Raw genomic sequence first — 19,347 nt, 5'->3', positions numbered from 1 at the left:
TGCATACCTAACATACACGTGAAATATAATTGCACCAATCATGTTACTAGAATCCGAAATTAATTTACATTTATTATATTCCTAACCATCTGTATCGCATATTAATACGTAGATATGTACTAATATAATTTTTATTAATATTGTAAGCTTTGAATAACTGTATTAATGCTTAGTATACATGGTAAACGCTAGATATTGTAACGGATATTAACCGTACATCCATATCTGGTATGACCGCGACCCGGCGTATGTGCGCGATACATATTTAATTTTAAAATATGCAAAAATGTAAGAGGCAAACATAGCATATAATACATCAATGGATTCAGAAACAAATTTATGTTCTTTTTTGTGATTATGTAAATTGTGATTACTTTTAAAATAATGTTATAAACAAATTTTTTGTTATAAACAAATTATTTTTACAAAATTGATGACCAGCTGTTATATGTTCATAAAAAACCATGAAACTTTTCCTTCGAAAGTTTTTTTCTATCTATGATAGTTTCCGAGATAGCCTATTGTAGCCGAAACTTTAAGGGGTCGTTTCACCCCATAAATACGAAAACGGGCAAAAAATAAAAAAATATGTATATCTTATTTTTCGGTCCTTTAAAACATATCTAAAAATCAGAACAATCGGAGGCGGACACCTAAAAAACCTTCTTTGTTGGTTAAAGACGTAGCCTCGACTAGCGCGAACTATACCTCAACCTGGCTGTCTTTGAAGGCGCGTTTTCACAACCCGCGGCTAACGGTTACCAACCATTTGAACGCGCTTTTGAAAATGAATTCGCTGAAAAGGGAATCGGCCGACGAGTTGCGCTCGTTCGCTGACGAGGCTCAGAGGATTATTCGCGCACTGAGGAATCTGCAAATGCCTGTTGACCATTGGGACATCTGGTTTGTGCACGTTTTGGCCTCGCGATTAGATCCGGAATCGAGAAAGGATTGGGAGTCAGAACTGAGTGCGAGAGATCGTGAGGTGATTGCGCGTACGAATACAGGAGCTAAAGAGCCCGATCCGCTAGCTAGATTTCCGAAATTCTCCGAGTTGGCCGAATTCCTGGAAAGGCGTGCTCAAGCTCTAAGTATGATGAGTGCTGGCGATTGTAAACGGGCAAATCCGATGTTTAAATCGACGCAGGGCTCACGGAAAATATTTCATGCAAGTACGCTGCAGCGGACTAACAGTAAGGTCGCTTCGTTTAGCTGTACTCTCTGTTCAGGACCACATTTTGTTTCTAAATGCCCAACGTTTCTCGCGAAGTCGTCTAGTGATCGCCGTGCTGAGGTGCGCCGCTTGTATCTTTACTTTAATTGCATGGGCTGCCATAAATGTAAATCCTGCACATCTAACGGTCGTTGCCGCACCTGTCAAGGCAGGCACCATTCACTGTTGCATTACGACCCATCGCAGACATCTCAGCCTTCTACCAGCGGTTTGGAAATTAAACCTCGCGACGAAAAACCTGCATCCACGGTACCAGGGGTTAACGTGCACACCGCGAGTCTATCGACCATTAGATACCCGGTCATTTTAACCACCGCACAGGTTAACGTCGTAGGCCCTCAGGGAACTCACACGCGAGTTCGCGCGCTTTTAGATCAAGGAGCTGAGGTCTCATTTGTCTCGGAGGCAATCGTTCAGCTACTCGCGCTTCCAAAGCAACACGTTCAAATTCCTCTAACGGGTCTCGGAAGCAGTGCAGCCGGCACTGCGAGATTCTCTGTCAAATTTACAGTGCAGTCGTTAGTTAGCTCTGAGTTTAAAATCGAGGGCGAGGCTTTAGTTCTTCCCCGGCTTACCTCCCAATTACCGACTCGCAGTCTAATAGAGATCGACCTTGAGCAGTTTGGGGAGTTACCTCTAGCCGATCCTCATTTTAACGTTCCTGATTCGGTAGACCTTATTTTGGGAGCCGATATGTATGGTCAACTCCTCCGATCAGGTTTGCAACATTTGACTGGATCCCGGTTAGTTGCACAAAACACCGTGCTTGGGTGGGTCAGTTCGGACTCCGCGCAGTCGAGTTCTTCACGGCGCGGCGGGCGGAGAGCTCCTTTCAAGAGCCTCTAAGGGCTTTACATTGCGCCTCGGAGGATGATTTAAACGAGTGTTTGCAACAATTCTGGAGGCTCGAGGAATTACGGTCTCCTGTCCGTATCTTGGGACCCGAGGACGAAGCTTGCGAGAATCAGTTCGTCGCTACTCATTCGCGAAACGCCGGCGGGCGCTATGTCGTACAACTTCCCTTGAAGTCATATCTCCCAAGGGTTTCCACGGATACACGACGTATGGCCGTGGGTTCCCTCGCGCATACCCACCGGAGGTTCACACGGGATCCTGAATTGGCTTCCGCGTATCGAGAATTCATGCGCACCTATGAGGCACTAGGGCACATGACACGCGTTCCTGCAGCCGAGAGTATCAATCCGCGTTCATGGTATTTGCCTCACCATGCGGTCGTACAGTCCACACCTACGCAGTATAAGGTTCGAGTCGTTTTTGACGCTTCGCGACGGATGCACGAACAGTATCGTCTAAATGATTTTCTCATGTCTGGTCCTCCCCTCCAGCAGGATCTTTCGTTAGTCCTTTTAAATTGGCGTCGATATAAGTATGTCTTTACTGTGGACATTGTAAAAATGTTTCGGCAAATTCTCGTCGTGCCTCGTGACCAGGATCTCCAGAGAATTGTATGGGCACCTAGCCCCGAAGAACCTCCCGTAGAATATCGGTTGACTACAGTCACCTATGGCACCGCTTGTGCTCCATACTTGGCAATACGCACGCTTGCACAATTAGCAGTAGACGAGAAATCTCGCTTTCCGCTGGGCGCGCGCTGTTTGGAATCAAATGTATACGTAGACGATATGTTCATTGGAGCGGACGAATTGCCGCTTGTCGTTCGCAAATGTACGGAATTGATCCAGATCCTAGGGACTGCCGGTATCGAGTTAGACAAATGGGCGGCAAATCATCCAGACATCCTTCCGGCACATAAGCGTCCGATCGCAAACGATTTGGTTAGGGACATTGTGCAAGACGAATCCGTTAAAACACTAGGGATGCACTGGAAACCGATTCAGGATGAGTTCAGTTTTAGCGTTATGAATGTAAATAGTTTACCTGGGGTTTTGACCAAGCGAGCCGTACTCTCTAATATTGCTCGACTATTTGATCCGTTAGGCTGGCTATCCCCAATTACGATAACAGCTAAGATTCTTATGCAGGATTTGTGGATTCTTAAGTGTGATTGGGACTCCCCTCTGCCGGCTGAGGCTCGCGAGCGGTGGATTGATTATTGCCGTTCACTTTCCTCGATTCCTACTTTAACGATCAGCAGTTGGTTTAGATCGTCTTCCGAGTCAGCTGGTAAAATTCACGGGTTTTCTGACGCGTCCTCTAGAGCTTATGCGGCGGTATTATACCTTCGCACAGACGAAGGCGACGATCACGTTCGTGTCTCACTCTTAGCCGCAAAAACAAAGGTCGCACCGGTGAAAACAGTAAGCATTCCCAATCTCGAGTTGTGCGGAGCTTTACTTCTAGTCAGACTTGTTTGTCATTTGAGAAAATTAGACTTCCTTGAAAGGCACCCAGTTTTTCTGTAGTCAGATAGCCGAGTGGTCCTTGCGTGGTTGAGCAAGCATCCTTGTCACTGGAAGACGTTCGTAGCGAACCGGGTCTCTTTAATACAAACGGAACTACCTTCCGCCACATGGGCTTACGTTCCCACTAAGCAAAATCCAGCGGACTGCGCTACCCGCGGTTTGCGTACGTTTGAACTACACGAGACGAGTTTATGGTGGTATGGGCCCTCTTTGCTTACCCTACAACCCGGACTCCAGCCGTCAGAGACAACACAGGTCCTTCACACAGAGGCGAAACCGCCAGAACCGGATATTCTTTTGCGATAATACAGCCTGACTAGGTTAATACGCGTCGTAGCCTACTGTTTAAGACCCGTGAAACACTTGCGGAGGCGTAAGGGTGGGCTGAACCCTTTACCAACCTATCTGACAACTTCGGAGCTCTCGGACGCTCGCTCAGCGGTTATACCTAAATCTAGCGCGTTGAGAAAATTAAACCCGCTTTTAGACAAAGAAGACGGTGTTTTGCGTGTTGGAGGCCGTCTTTCGTGGTCGAATTTAACTAGCGAGCTAGGTCGTTTATTCGTGCGATACGGGCACAACACCGCTCTTCACGGCGGTCCTACATTAACGTCGAGTGTCCTATTACGATACGCGTGGATTGTAGGTGGGAACTCCTTAGTTAAAACTGCGATTCGGAACTGTCTCACCTGCCAGCGTGTAAAACCGCGTTTAGCTCATCAGCTGATGGGTGACCTCCCTGTGGCGCGGGTGACTCCAGCACGTCCGTTCACCACGACTGGCCTAGATTATGCCGGACCTTTCCATATCCGCACGAGAAAGGGCCGAGGGCATCGCGCCTACAAAGTATATATCGCCCTTTTTGTCTGTTTTGCGACACGGGCAATTTATTTAGAACTAGTCAGTGACCTTACTGCATCTACATTCATTGCTGCTTATCGACGCTTTGTAAGCAGAAGAGGAATCTGTCATCGTCTCTACAGTGAGAACGCCACGACGTTCAGAGGAGCAGACACCGAATTGCAGGCGATGTTCAAGTAGGCATCAGAATTATACCAAGCGGTCGCTTCGACGCTAGCGAATGATGGAACTGCTTGGAGCTTTATACCACCTACCACCCCGCATTACGGTGGCCTCTAGGAGGCTAAAGTCAAATCGGTAAAACATCACCTCAGGCGAATGGTCGGCGAGCACACTCTAACCTTTGAAGAATTCGCCACTGTTTTAACAGAAATTGAGGCTTGCCTCAACTCTCGCCCGTTGTGCCCCTTGACTTTGGATACCGACGATTTAAACGTCCTAACACCAGCACACTTTCTGATAGGCACAGCGTCTGCCTTAGTTCCGGACGCGGAACCATCATCAGCGCCTGAAAATCGCTTAAACCGATTTCAGCTGTTACAGCGAATTCGCAACCAATTTTGGAAACGTTGGTCCGACGAATATTTACATCACATACAGGAAAGAGACAAGTGGCGGGATCCAACTGAGAACTTCGCTGTAAGTCAACTTGTGCTCATGAGAGATGAGCGCTACCCCCCTACAAAATGGCCCCTAGGACGAGTGATAGAGGTGCACCCTGGTATTTTCTCTCGCTGAGTTTACCTTTAAAGTGTGTTTTAAGTTCTTGTAAACTTTTGAATATCTTTATTGTGTTACATTTAAATTGTTCATTTCAAGTTAATTGTGTTTCGCGTTTGAACGCCTTCGCCTTCTTGGTTGTTATAACTTTTGAGATCCTTGTTGTTGTTAAATATTTTTGTGATATTAAAACTCTTTAAGTTTAATTTTAATTCATAAATCTGTTTCGAGTTCTTTGCGTAATTAACAATCTAATACATGAAGTGTGGTGAAGAAAAGAAGAACACGCATTTACCGACAGAGGTTCTACATTACCATCGCCCCACAACTGGTGACTCCGACGGTCGGTGCAGTAGACTAACCGTACTAACTTTCAACATAAACTTTGGCCGGATGCCGCTCGCGCGTTCGCCAACCAGGGTCTTGGACCACGCAGCTTCCGGTAGCGATCTTCCAATCGCCACGCCGGCCCGTCCAGGATGGAAAGGACAGAATCAACTGCAACAACAGCAGCAGGAGAAGTTAATGCTGTGGCTAGGGTCAAGCTGCTTTTTGGAAAGAGAATCCGCTTTTATGGTTCTCTCAGGTTGACGCTGCTTTCGTTCTATCAAAAATCGTTTCGGACGATATTAAATTCCGAAACGTCGTGCTCAACCTGGATCCCACTGTGTTACCATTTTTCGCTGACATTATTACCAACCCTCCAGAGCATGGCAAGTATGATTGTCTTAAGCAGCGAATTCTAGGGGCTCTTGATGAATCCAGTGAATCGAAGCTTCGCAGGTTGCTCAGAGGACATGGCATAGGTGACGAAAAACCGTCGAATTACTTGCAACGTCTTAGAAATCTTACAGGTGGCCAGTGCAGCGACTCGGTACTAAGAACGCTGTTCTTAGAACAAATGCCTGAAAACATTCGTGTGATCCTTGCCATCAGCGAAGGCATGGATTTAGGGAAGTTTGCCCTTCAAGCGGACAAAATTTACGAAATTGCTACTCCAGGCGTAGCCACCATTTCGGATGCTCGACCTCCCAGCATAGTAGATGCTCGACCACTCAGCGTAGCTGCCGTTACTTCAACCTCTCGGCCTTCTTCAGACTTAAACGAACAACTTGCTGAAATTTTGGCCCGTCTGCGACGGCTTGAAGCTCGCGATACCGGCGATGGTGACAGAAACCGCAGACGGAATGGGAAATCTTCCAAGCCTCAAGGTTCACGGACCCATTCTCGGTCGCGTGACGGACTGTGTAGACTTCATTTGAAATACAGTAGGCCCACCAATTACCGCTAAAGCGCGACGGCTCGCGCCTGACAAATTAAAGGTGGCCAAACGGGAGTTCGAGTATATGATGGAGCAGGGTATTTGCAGACCTTCGAAGAGTCCTTGGGCGAGTCCCTTGCATCTCGTCAAGAAGAAGGATGGCAGCTGGAGACCGTGCGGAGACTATCGTCGTTTGAACCATGTGACCATTCCGGACAGATATCCGCTGCGATTCATTCAGGACTGCATGAACTTTCTGCATGGCACTACGATCTATTCGACAATAGATTTATTGCGTGCGTATCATCAAATTCCGGTGCGTGATCAGGACATTCCCAAAACGGCGATCATCACGCCTTTTGGATTTTTTGAATTTCCATTCATGACGTTTGGGTTTAGAAACGCTGTCCAAACGTTTCAGCGTTTCATGGATGAGGTAACCGCCGGATTAGATTTCTGTTTCGTCTGACATCCTCGTTGCCTCGAAGAATGAAGAGGAGCATCGACAGCATTTGGTGATGTTGTTTGAACGTTTAAAAACCTACGGTTTGGTAATTGAACCTGAAAAGTGCAACTGGGGCAAGAACGAGGTTGACTTCCTGGGACATCGCATCAGTGTTAAAGTCAAGTTTCACCGCTTCCAAATAAGGTCCAGGCAATTAAGGACTATCCCGAGCCGCAAGACGTGAAATCCCTGAGGTGCTTCCTCGGCATGATTAATTATTATAATCGCTTCCTAAAGGGGGTTGCTGCGATTCAGGCACCGTTGCAGGCAACAGTTTCCGGTACGAGACGGAAAAACTCGGATTGCATTGAATGGACCGACGAAAGAAGACAGGCGTTCTGTCGCCTCAAGGACGAGTTGGCCGAAGTCACCCTTTTGGCTTTTCCGGTTCCGGATGCTGACCTCGCATTGCAGACGGACGCTTCTAATACAGCTGTTGGTGCCGCGTTGCAACAGAAGATTCGAGGCTCTTGGCAGCCACTGAGTTTCTTCTCGAAGAAGCTGACCCCGACGGAGCAACGGTACAGCACAAATGATAGAGAGCTGTTGGCAGTTTTCAAGGCCGTGAAGCATTTTCGAGACATTCTCAAAGGACGAGCTTTTCATGTGATCACAGACCATAAACCTCTAGCTTACGCGTTCTCCAGGAAGCTGGAACAATCATCTCCCAGGCAAGAAAGACAACTAGCGTTTATTTCAGAGTTCACTACAGACTTTCGGCACGTTGCTGGCGTAGAAAACAGCGTCGCTGACGTGCTGTCGCGCATCAATGCGATTGTTACTCCATTAGCGCTTGATACCACGGATATCGCGCGCGAACAAATGGTTGACGAGGAGCTGAAGTCGCTGCTTCAGTCCACCTCGACGGCTCTTAAACTCCAAAAATTTACGTTAACTGGCTCGGAGGAGTCTCTCTACTGTGATGTTTCAGAGTTTAGGATTAGGACCTACATCCCCGGTTCGCTTCGCAAGCGAGCGTTCGATTTGGCTCATCACATGACGCATCCCGGAGTGAAGGCCACGAGACGGTACATTGCCGAAAAGTTCGTGTGGCCCGGAATGAATAAGGACATTTCAGACTGGATTCGCTCCTGTTTGGCGTGTCAACGTGGGAAGATCCAGCGTCACAACAAGTTTGCTGCGGAGAAGATTTCGGTACCAGACAACAGGTTTGAGCACATTCATATTGACATCGTTGGACCTCTGCCTCCCCCACAAGGAACATCCTCACGATGATCGACCGGTTTTCTCGTTGGCCCGGGGCCGTACCGATCGCCAACGCAACCGCCGACGCAGTGGCTAAGACAGTCTTCACGCATTGGTTTGCGAGATTCGGTGCTCCTCAGATAATAACCACGGACCGCGGTTCACAGTTCGAGGCTGTGTTGTTCGCAGCTTTAGTGAAGCTTGTCGGCGGCCGACGCTGTCGTACCACCGCCTATCATCCGTAGGGGAATGGCCTCGTGGAGCGATAGCATCGATCTCTCAAAGTGGCAATCTCGTGTCACTCGCCCAAAGAGTGGATGGAAGTTCTTCCGGTGGTTCTCCTCGGGTTAAGGACTGCGTTCAAGGAGGATTTGAAGAGCTCGCCTGCTGAACTTGTCTACGGCACGACCTTGAGGGTACCTGCGGAGTTTTTCGACTCTGAAGAGTTGGACACTGATCCTCAAATTTTCGTGGAGGAATTTCGTCGGATTATGCGGAAACTTCGACCGACGCCGGCCGCTCATCACATTAAGAACAGAGTGTTTCAGCACAAAGACTTGTATGCATGTACGCATGTGTTTCTGCGAGTAGATTCTGTGAGACAACCGTTCGATCAGCCTTATTCCGGCCCGCACTGCGTCGTCGAGCGACTGTCTGATCGCGTGTTCACTATAGATCGCGGCGGGAAAACCGAACAGGTTTCGGTATACTGTAATTGAATCGGAAGACATTCCGTTAATTCAAGCGGGTGAAACGGGTGGTCATTCAGGCGCAAGCAGTTCGCGACCTCCGATGTTAAGGGTGTACCCTGGTCGCGTTTCGGCTCCCAAGACTGTAAGGTTTTCCTCCGTTCAACAGATCTGACGACTCGTTTAGGCATGTTAAATGATTACTTATTCTTTTTCTTTTCAAAAAAAGGGGGGAATGATGTGGCGTCGCTGCGCGTTTCCGTTTCCGGCGCTCGATTTCAAATTGTTTATTGAGCGCAGCGAGCGAAGCTTAATTTCTCCCGAAATGTGTGTTTCGTTTTCCAGAAACTCCTCTTAGACGGCTTATCCAATCTTCACCAAATTTGACACAGCGTATCATGACCACAATGTGATGGCCATAGGCTATTGAAATAAAAAATTGACCCAAGCATGGTGAAATAATTACAAAAAAACTGATCTTCAATGAAAACGCATTGAAATAAAACGTGGCCGTTGCGGGACGGCCGACAAGAGCGAAGCTCAAGTCATAATGCGTAAATTTACAGTTAAATAAATTAGAATTCGTTTTAGTAATTTTATGGTACAATTGAAAACGAAACAGGAACGCCGCTCTGCCGTACCATAGGGCGAGATCGTCTTTTGTCGCGAACGTTCTTGTACTGTTCGTTGCTGGTAAATTGCCGTGCAATCAAATTCGTTGATCTGCCTCCAGTCACACGTATTATGTTTATTGGCCGAGGCCCTTACATCCACAAATCTATCGCGTGACGAACGTCGCTAAGGACAGACATTGAAATAGAATGAGATGAAGTGATAGCGAGCGACGATTCGGACGCATTGACGTAGACGTAGATTCGGGGTTTACATTATTAAGAAAACAGAAGAATGTTTACACTTTCCATAATGTAATTACCATAAATTTTGCGTAATAACAACTGTTGTCAAGAACGAGTATTATAAAAAACCCATTAATATCCCGAAAAATTAGCATGTTTATATAGTTAAATGTATCCCCCGCGAATACGGAAATTTTTTCCGCCTATGCAATGTGACCGCTGACTTCTCAAGTTGGGGGTTCCTGGAGAGGATTAGGTGGAGCGAACGCACAGTCCCCGTGCCCCTCTGTCGGTTCAGTTTGTCGGTGCTCGGCAACTTACCAGCAACGAACAGTACTTACGTACGATTGACGCGGAATTTCGCTGGATGAGAGAATTAGAGAAGAGGGGGCCGAAATTCCACTGTATGGGAATCGTAACGTTCCTTCGAACCGATCTTACTGCCGAACGCGCCAAGGAGAGGTTCGCTCTAAAAATTAACGCGCAAGAAAATTCCTAAATTTGATTACAAATCGATATCACCATTTAAGCTTTTCACTACAAATTAGCCCTTACTGAATGCTACTAAAATCTTACAACGTGCGTACCAGCGCAATTCGTATTGCTGATCGATTACCTACGAACAAACGATTATGGATAAGCCAATTGTTAGTTAGGAGACCTCATGATAACCGGTTCACTATTCATACATAATATTACAACAGTTATATTCTATATTCATAATTATCTACATATTTACAGTTCAATAGCTCGGATTTGAACCATTAGTTGATAATTACATCATTTTATATTTAATATCAGAATAGTCGATGAGAATGGAACATTCCAGAAATTCTACGGCGTAGAAACACCGAAAAGACGGAGATGGAACACTAGAAGAGACAGAAAGTATGATCTAGAGGAATTTAGCTAGCACGCGCCTTTAGCCAATAACGACGCACGAGACACTGTCGTCACGCGCTATGATTTGTCGAGATGTCCCCACGCAGGACATCGTCCTCGCGACGGGCCCTTCTGGCCAGGATCGCGATCGATTCTGATCACTCTTCGTCGAACAATCGAGTAAGTCGTGACGGGAGCCCGTGCGTCTAGAGATAGAGTTGCTTTCGTACTTTGTGTAATTTAGCTACGCGACAAGTCCTAATCGTTAGGCAGAGTGTCGCGAGGGTAAAATTCCGAATACGCGGCAAGAACTCAGAAACGCGCACGTTAAATCTTTTCACACTATTAAACCTCTATCTTTTCTCTTTCTTTTTAATTCGTTTGATCGCGTAAAATTCTCGTATTAAATTCACCGCGTCTTCATTACTATATACATTATACAATTTTTCGAATCTTGTAATCGTCTTTGTGAACGTCTTGTTAATTGCAATATAATCGGCCAAACGCGCGTGACACGTGTGAGTGCAACAACGTTCCTATCATCTCTCTAGGTGTTCCAGAGCTTTCAGCGATTTTCAACGAGCGCACAGCAAATTTTCAAAACGTCTAATCATACATTATACTCTATGAGCACACGATAAGCCTGTTTATTACCAATTAGTCGAGCACGGAGCAATTGTGGAGGAGCTTAAAAGCATCACAGAAGTTATTAATGCGCCTGTGGAAGAAAATGAATTTGAGGCATTCGGAAGGAATGTTGGCTTACAGCTACAAAATATGCCAATAGAACAGGCGTTGAAAGCTCAACAACAGATTCAATCATATTTAACGCAAACTCGACTGGAGAACATTGCCTCTCAGAGGCAGACGAACCAGGTCCAAGCTATATCCAACGATATTATAAGCACGGCATTATTGAGAACATTTTGCAATTATGAAAAATAAATTTCAGCAGCGAGGAGTGCTACGGTGCACTATGTAAAACCCACGCGTTTGGTCAGTCAGAATTTATCGGAGCGGGACAATTCTATCATTTGGGTTGAAAGAAGGATAGCATGATCACCGTACATCTCACTCTAAACGCGCGCCAATGTTTCGCTTTCGTTCTTCAGGCGTATCGTCGCGATGCCTCTGGCGAGATGAGCGTTTGAATGTGTTTGTAAAAATACTTGAGGCGCTGTTGCCTTCCTAGATCGTGTTGCGCGCACGCTAGCTAAGAATTAAACCTTTCAAGTTCGTAACAAAACACGCAAGTGACTCCACCAGGCCCAACGAAAAAAGTACTGTAATACCGATGTCCCGAATCGGTGACGTCACGTGCCGTGTCTACCCCCTTATCCCCTCAGCTATCGCCGCTGTTAAAAAAACTCTTCAATATTTCTGAATACAAGGTGAGTATACATTTTCAATTATTTTTAATAACTGAACTTCCCCTATTCAGATCTTGCTCCATCCAGCGCAGAAATGTCAGAAATCACATAATGCACTAAGTGTGTCAAGCAATGTAAAAATTGAAAGTATTTCTCATGTTATCGCACGAAATATGTCGAAAATATCAGTTTTTGATTTTTTTAAACACGGCGCACCACACTTAAAAATCTGAAAAAATTGAGGACACCAGTCATGCTAATATCTAACTACTGTGAAAGTAAAAATCTAGTGTTTTGAAAGCTTCTACCCGAAATCTCAATTTTTCGACTTTTTTTTTGCAGTTTTGATTTTTCACGCCTAGGATTTGCAACCGAAATATCTGAAAAAATTTACAATCATAAAGAAACATGGCTAGAATATTCTAGAATTTTTTAAAATTTTTTGAATGCCATTAAATAGGGAAAATATGGCAAAAACCACTTTTTCTTTCTGACCCTGTAACTACCCTCCCAGTTGAGATACAGGGTTGAAACTTGGTGTACAATGGTTTTTTATTATAAGCTATAAAATGGTGCATTGCTGAAAAAAATCGTGTCAAGGGCACTTTTGACCATCTTATCCTGCTATACCCTTTACCCTCTAAATCGTTCTTAAACGAATGCGGTATCGTGAATTTAGATAAATCGGAAGGTCCTGGTACACACTGGGTAGCTTACGTAAAGCGGGGTAATCGTGTTAAATATTTCGATTCTTTTGGAAATCTGAGACCACCGACAGAGTTAATAAACTACTTCGGAAACCATGTAACGATTTTATACAATCACACGCTGTATCAAAAATTCGATACAAGTGTATGCGGACAACTCTGCTTGCATTTTTTAGCTGGATAAAGATGTATAAAATAGTTTCGATGCACATAGTCTTCACAGTTGCAAAGATGTCGTTGACGTTTACGTTAAGCGGAAAAAATTCTGTGCTTAGCAGTGATTACTTTCCACCTATAGACTTGAAGGATGATAATTACGAATTCGGACTCGTTGATTTTCAAGCTTTCAACACAATACCAAACGTTGACTTTACAAACAATAAATTTTAGTTTGATGCCGATGGTGAGATCACGATACCGGATGGTTCGTACGAACTCGAAGCGCTAAATAAATACTTGCAAGAGAAAATAATGGACAAGACAAAAATCATTTTATTTCGTACAAATAACAGCACTTTGAAAAGTGAAATATATAGTGATTATACAATCGATTTTACCAAACCGAATAATATAGGATCGCTTCTCGGGTTTTGTACATATCGCATATTACAGCCGGAACAATGACACGAGTCGGATATACCCGTAAATATTATGAAAGTGCTGAGGATCGAATGTAATATTACGACTGGCGCGTATAGCAACGGTCAATGTGTTCATACCATTAAGGGCACAGACTCCTTCGAGGCCTCCTCCGAATCGATGTAAGCGCCATTGGAAAGAATCGGCCAATCATGAAAACACTTAATTGAGAAATTTGACATTTGACGGTGTGACATCTAACGTCATTATGCAGAATAAGAAACGAAAGTGAGGTGACGTAGATGTCGAATCACATCATTTGAGAGTTCTGTCGCGGTGTTGCCACATTGTGACAATCCTGACCATCTAGCAAAATGAATTAACTCGAGCCGAGCGAAAAATATTAAAAATTGAGAAAGTTACCTCTTCGGAGTATAAACAATCGGCTGTAACTTTTAAACTATTCAACTACAAACGAAACTTTTTTCACTACAATCAACTACAAACGACTCTGAATCACATCGAAAAGACCGATTTCAAAAATCTTGAAAATTGACGAAGTTACCTCTTGTGCGGATAAACAATTGCTCATAACTTTTAAACTATTCAACTACAAACGAAACTTTTTTCACTACAAACAACTACAAACGATTCTCTATCATATGCAAAAAACCGATTTTAAATATCTCAATGTCGGGTGCTGGTCAATTTTTCAATTTTGTTTATTTATTAATTGATTCAACTACAAACGAAAATATTTTTACTACAATCAACTACAAACGATATACTACCGTTTTATGAAAAAAAAAGTTAATTTTTTAAAAGTCGGGTGCCAGGTTCACATAGCTCCAGGCGGACATAGAAAAGGACAGCGCGATAGAAAGAGAAGGAGTATCATGAATGAAACAACGTAGTACCGATCGGTAGAAATACATATGTTCGAGTCACACGCCACGACAGATTCGATAAGACTCTGTAATACACATGACGTACGCGACTATAAAACTTATACGAATAAAAACTACATGGCATTAATAATTTCAGAAAAGGAATGGAAAATAAATAAATGTAAATTGATCTATATATACAATTTATTCATTGAAATATTTGCAATATAGGTATATAAATGTTACGTCCGGGTTTATTTTTCATAACCCGACCTTGCGTTTCCCGTCTTGTGCGCTGCACTTGGAAGAAATTCCCCTGCGGGAGGCGCAAGGAAGGGTATTTCACTTGATTTTTCTCATTTTCGTATCCTGTCCGCGCTCCCTCTAACTTGTGTCTCTTCGTTGAGTGCGCTGCACTTGAAAATATTCCACACGAAGAGCACAAAGAAAGGGGTTTGAGATTTAAAATAATAATTCTTCTTTTTCTTTCTCTTATTAGCTTCAATAGTTCAACCGTTAGTATACCAAGTTTGTGTACCTCACCAGTGCGAAGCACTTGGAAATAATCTCAGACGAGGCACACAAAGGAGGCTATATTTAGTTCTTTCAAATAATACAAAGTCAACCTTTCCTTGAGATGATTGCCTACTCGAAACTGCGTTGTTCGAAAATTTAGAAAGTCGAAACCGTTAAGGGAGAGGTATCGTAAACATCCTTCGCCGCGCGGTTAAGCAGTGCGACGCACTTGGAAATTTCCCAGCTTAACCGTGCCGAACAAAGAAAACTATCGCTCTACCCTGCTAGCGAGATACCTCTCCTACCTGCGAAGCATGCGAAAGCCGACCTTTCCACAAGGAATGAATGCAATTGAGATCGAAATAGTTGGTATGAAACGGAATGAAACTGTTTGAATGACTATGGAATGCGAGGGTTTGCGTGACAACCACTGAGGTTTGAAATTGTCGACCAACGTTCAAGAACGTTCTAAGCGAAGGTCGACTAAGGCAATAAACATCAACAATGAACTAAACGTTAAACGTAGAGCGTTTAGAAAAATACGAAAATCGTTGAAAATTATGTACGCGGAATTAGTAACAATTAATGCAGCAGCGTATTTGCATACACCCGCGATTTGAAGAAAATTATAAATATCGATGGCCTTTTCCGTAAACCGTCAAAGTACAAATAAAAACGGAATGATTTTACATTATTTATCATTAGCCATTCAATAGTAAGTTAAACATCTATTAAAAAGGGGGCTAGATGCTCTTCGTTACCGAAATACTATTTGCAAATATCATTATAAAAGCCTCTTCGATAATAAATTCAGACAAAGGGCGTAATAGAATATTCCAGAAGTATAGAAACTGCGACGCATTAAATTCACTAAGCGTTAGAGGGGTAGAAGGAAAGAGATAGCCGACGGAAAGACAGAGTCGGAAGGAAGGTCAAGAAGGGATGAGAACTCGGGAAACGCGCTTATACAAAACCAATACGCGCGGGCTTTCCCCTTCGACACGTACCCTGATTTGCCAAATGATGTCCCCACTTTGGGCCCATGATCGCGGGTCGAACCCTGAGATACGATCGCTTGACTGAGGCAAATTACTCTTCGTCGAAAAATCGTGAGGTACGTGACGGGGAGCCCGTGTTCGCGTTAAGCAGTAGTTTACGCGTGAAAATCGTTGTAATTAGCTGACCGGTAAAGTCCTTACAAAGGCAGAGTGCCGGGAGATTGCGGTTCACGTTTCCGCGTAAAAGACTTTTACGAATACGTAAAACTTCATACTTTTCATTTTCTGCCTTTTCTCATTTGTTTTTTTAAATCGCCGTTAATTAATATTTTTCTTTTCCGCGTCGCGTCGTTTTGAAATTAGTTTTCGTATCGTCTCGTAACCGTAACACCGTCGAAAAGCCGGTCGCGAACGCGTAGTGCGTGTGACAAGTTTCTCATCTTTTCTTCGCCTTCCAGATTTCCAGACAACACCAGCGACTACTAAGCAAATTTACTGATATCTTGTCATATATTATCTAACATCGAGCTTGGTAAGTTATCTATTTCATTTTGTCCAATACGACGAATCTGGATTTAGTGAGGCAAAACGGGCGATCTTGAAACCGCGTGTTCTGGAAGTTTTCCCCCGAGATCGTTCTGTTCAACGTTTATTGAAGGTATCGAAGAACATTTCGCAATCTTAACAATAATTCCGTTCGCAGTAACGAGAGGCGGCCCATGAAACCGTTGGTTTTGGAAGCTTTTCCCCTTGGGACCGTTTTCCTCTCATCGTAATTTAATTGCTCATTGAAATCGCCGCTCGAATCATCTTTAAATTCTGTTCTACGATTCAATAGTTTTCAATATAACCTAATTTCGCCGATCTTGTTAAACATATATCTAAATTGCAATTTTTCTTTCTATATTCCCAACAGCTCGAATTCTTTGTAACCAATTTAATTACTGTTATGCTTTTCTTTTTTTTTGAAATTATATTTCTTTTTGTTACACATAACTAGTTTCAGATTCATTTTAGTTTAACACACTTCCTTCCTAACATTCACGCTAACCATTCTTGGCACAAATTCGCACGAGGGGCCCGTATAGGACTAGAGCATTGACGAACTCAATCTAACAACACAATTTTCAGAATCTTATTAGGAAAATTAAACGATTCTTTTTAATTGTTCCGATTGTTAACGACCTAACATCGTCGAGCGCGATCGGGACTGGTGGCAGCGAAAATACCGTTCTCATCCGCGTATTAACAACTAATAAACTAATTATCTTATTCTTTTAATTTTGTACGTCGCGCGCCGTATCTCGCTCGCGACGTAACATAAATAATAATTGGTCGCCCGTCGCCCGCCGCCCCTCCGCTCGCTTCGGCCTCTTCTTTCTCCGCGGCGTCTACATCGTCGATTACCATGACAGCCATCCCAGTCATGGCTATGGTATTGAATTTTTTTTTATCTGAAATATAATAATGAATGTTTTATAAGAAAAAAAAGCAATCATGGAAATTCAGTGGCTACTGTTGTAGACGTAATTTCCATTTCACGAAAAATCTAATTCTGCCACATTTATTACATAGAAGAATCAACGCTTTTACTTACTTGCGACGTTGACGGCCTCGGATTCTCCTTTCTCTTCCCTTTTATCCGACTTCGTTCCTTAGACCTCTTTCTCCTGTTTCTTCTCTCCTCTTACTTTTCTTCTTCTTCTTCCTCGTCCATCTGTGAAGAAAGTAATTTATGTATAGATAACGTAATATTAATTATGTAACATTATACTTGCCGATTATACGTGATCAGACAGCATATTTGCATTCCATTTGTCCTGGTAGGTAATGCTTTCTTGAATATACCTATATATAATTTTTTAATTTATTTCGAGAAGAGGAAAATGCTGTTTTTAATTTCTGAACGACAAAAATGTTCATGCAAAGATGAATGAAGATGAATGAAAATAAATATTGAAAAAAGAAAAAGTTAATGGAAATAGATGATATAGGACATTAATAATTTCATGAAGGGAATAAGAAAAAAATTGTTTCAGCTGAAAAAATAAATTTAGAGTCCTACGCTCGCTTCGCTCCAAAAAACCTCCTCTCGGGAATCCTTTCTTCGAAAATCTGTAACAAATTAAGAAATATAGTATGGCATCGCGTAACTCACGAGATCGTATGATCCGCGAGTACAATTGCTATTTCATGCAATTGTGAACCACCAACAGAGTCAGTGTTACTACACTTTACAGTGCAGTGCGACGCCGGACAGTAGCAGTATTCGTGCTACTTTCTGAGAGAGACCTTTTGCGCTTTTCTAAGCTTGCTCTCTCCTTTGTTATAAATTGAGGCTCCCGAATGGGCATTCCCCTATTGTACCGGCTATCTATTAATTCCGGTAACATGCACAATAAATAAAATTGAATTAATTTTGGCTCCATATTGTTTTGCCAAAAGTTATCGTCTCTATCGACTCTAATGAACTTTAACCCTTTTCGGGTCCAAATACAAAATAAGCAATATTATCTACCTGTGACATGTAATTGTCCTTGTACTTGGTAGTAATAGTAGTGGTTCCTGTTCAATGAATTTCCTTCTGCGTCTGCAAATATACGCCGAATAACTGCAACAGCAAAAATGTGCTGCATGTCCACAATACTGAAGCCATTTGTTATACAGAATTGTTCTTCAGGCTCGTTCGTTGCAGCTTTATGTATCATCAATTCCTCATTTTCTGAATTTGTGCCTTCAATATTTATCCTATCTTCTACATTGTTTGTTTCTTCAATTTCAAACAATTTATTCGTCGTTTCTTCAATAATTTCTTTACAATTTGCCGTATTCTGAAGGGCTAATCGCCGCTTTCTTTCGCCGCATGCTCTTTTTTTCGAGTATCTTCTCGTATGAACTGTTAATTTTGGCCGTCGACTTGTATTTCCCATCACACAATGATGTTCGCATTCATTTCTCCTATCTTCAATCACTTCAATCGTGAGAACATTTTCACTATCACTCATTGTCACTATCACTCATTGTCACTATCACACAACAATATTCACATATCACTTTGATCACTTCACACTTTTAAAGCTTTGAAATAAATTCAATGATGTTATCTATTTCTTGCTTCGAATGCAACTGTCGCGAAAACGTAAAATGCACTACGGAGAAACATAGGGCACCGTGGTGGGGAGTGTTTATAAGGACTGTTACGCCCCGGCGGAAATTTTGGAATTTATCCGCCTTGCGTCCCTTATCAAGCCCTTTGGGGTTCCGAGGATTTCTCATGCGAGGTACACGAGGAAAGGTTATTTCTGTTTTCTTCTTTACAATAGTTTACGTGACCCTCCTTGAAACTATCGTCGCCAACCATAGATATATAAGACAGTTTACAATCGGGTAACGCACAAAAACTCGCGTTAGCTCGTAAGAGAGAGAGAGAGCCGTTAGCACAACACCAGCGCTACGCAGTTATCCAGTGCTTCGCATTCCGGGAATTTCCCTTGGTAACTGCGTAGAAACGGGAAAACCGTAATAACTTCTTTGTCGAGGAAACTCTTTCCCTCTCATTTGCACAAAGCGTCAGCCGGTCCAATCAGGATCATTATTACCTGACCGAATGATAGTGTGAAAGGAATGGATGGATGAATATGAATTTGAACGATGAAACTACAGTAAATGAGAACCTTTACAAAGCCTAACG

The 19,347-nt window shown here is 43.3% G+C and overlaps 1 protein-coding gene across 1 annotated transcript; it reads right to left on the bottom strand.

Moving 5' to 3' along the window:
• Positions 1-17,655: 17,655 nt before the first annotated feature.
• Positions 17,656-18,610, bottom strand: LOC123989278. Its single transcript, XM_046290011.1, has 2 exons — positions 18,175-18,610; positions 17,656-17,771 (listed from the first exon to the last, which is right to left on the bottom strand). Exons 1-2 carry the CDS (start codon positions 18,584-18,586, stop codon positions 17,710-17,712), a joined length of 474 nt encoding a protein of 157 aa, XP_046145967.1. The 5' UTR covers positions 18,587-18,610; the 3' UTR covers positions 17,656-17,709.
• Between the last annotated feature and the right edge of the window lie 737 nt (positions 18,611-19,347).

This window comes from Osmia bicornis, unplaced genomic scaffold (genome assembly GCF_907164935.1).
Source record: "Osmia bicornis bicornis unplaced genomic scaffold, iOsmBic2.1, whole genome shotgun sequence".
Lineage (NCBI taxonomy): Eukaryota > Metazoa > Arthropoda > Insecta > Hymenoptera > Megachilidae > Osmia > Osmia bicornis.
The sequence above is the reverse complement of the archived record's forward strand: the minus strand, read 5'-3'. Positions and strand labels throughout refer to the sequence as shown.

Excerpts from the sequence above, each read along its gene's own strand:
- LOC123989278 (XM_046290011.1), bottom strand. The coding sequence starts at position 18,586 with ATGGGAAATACAAGTCGACGGCCAAAATTAACAGTTCATACGAGAAGA. Across the intron at positions 17,772-18,174 it reads AGGACAATTACATGTCACAG|ATTTTCGAAGAAAGGATTCC; the intron begins GTAGATAATATT and ends AATTTGTTACAG.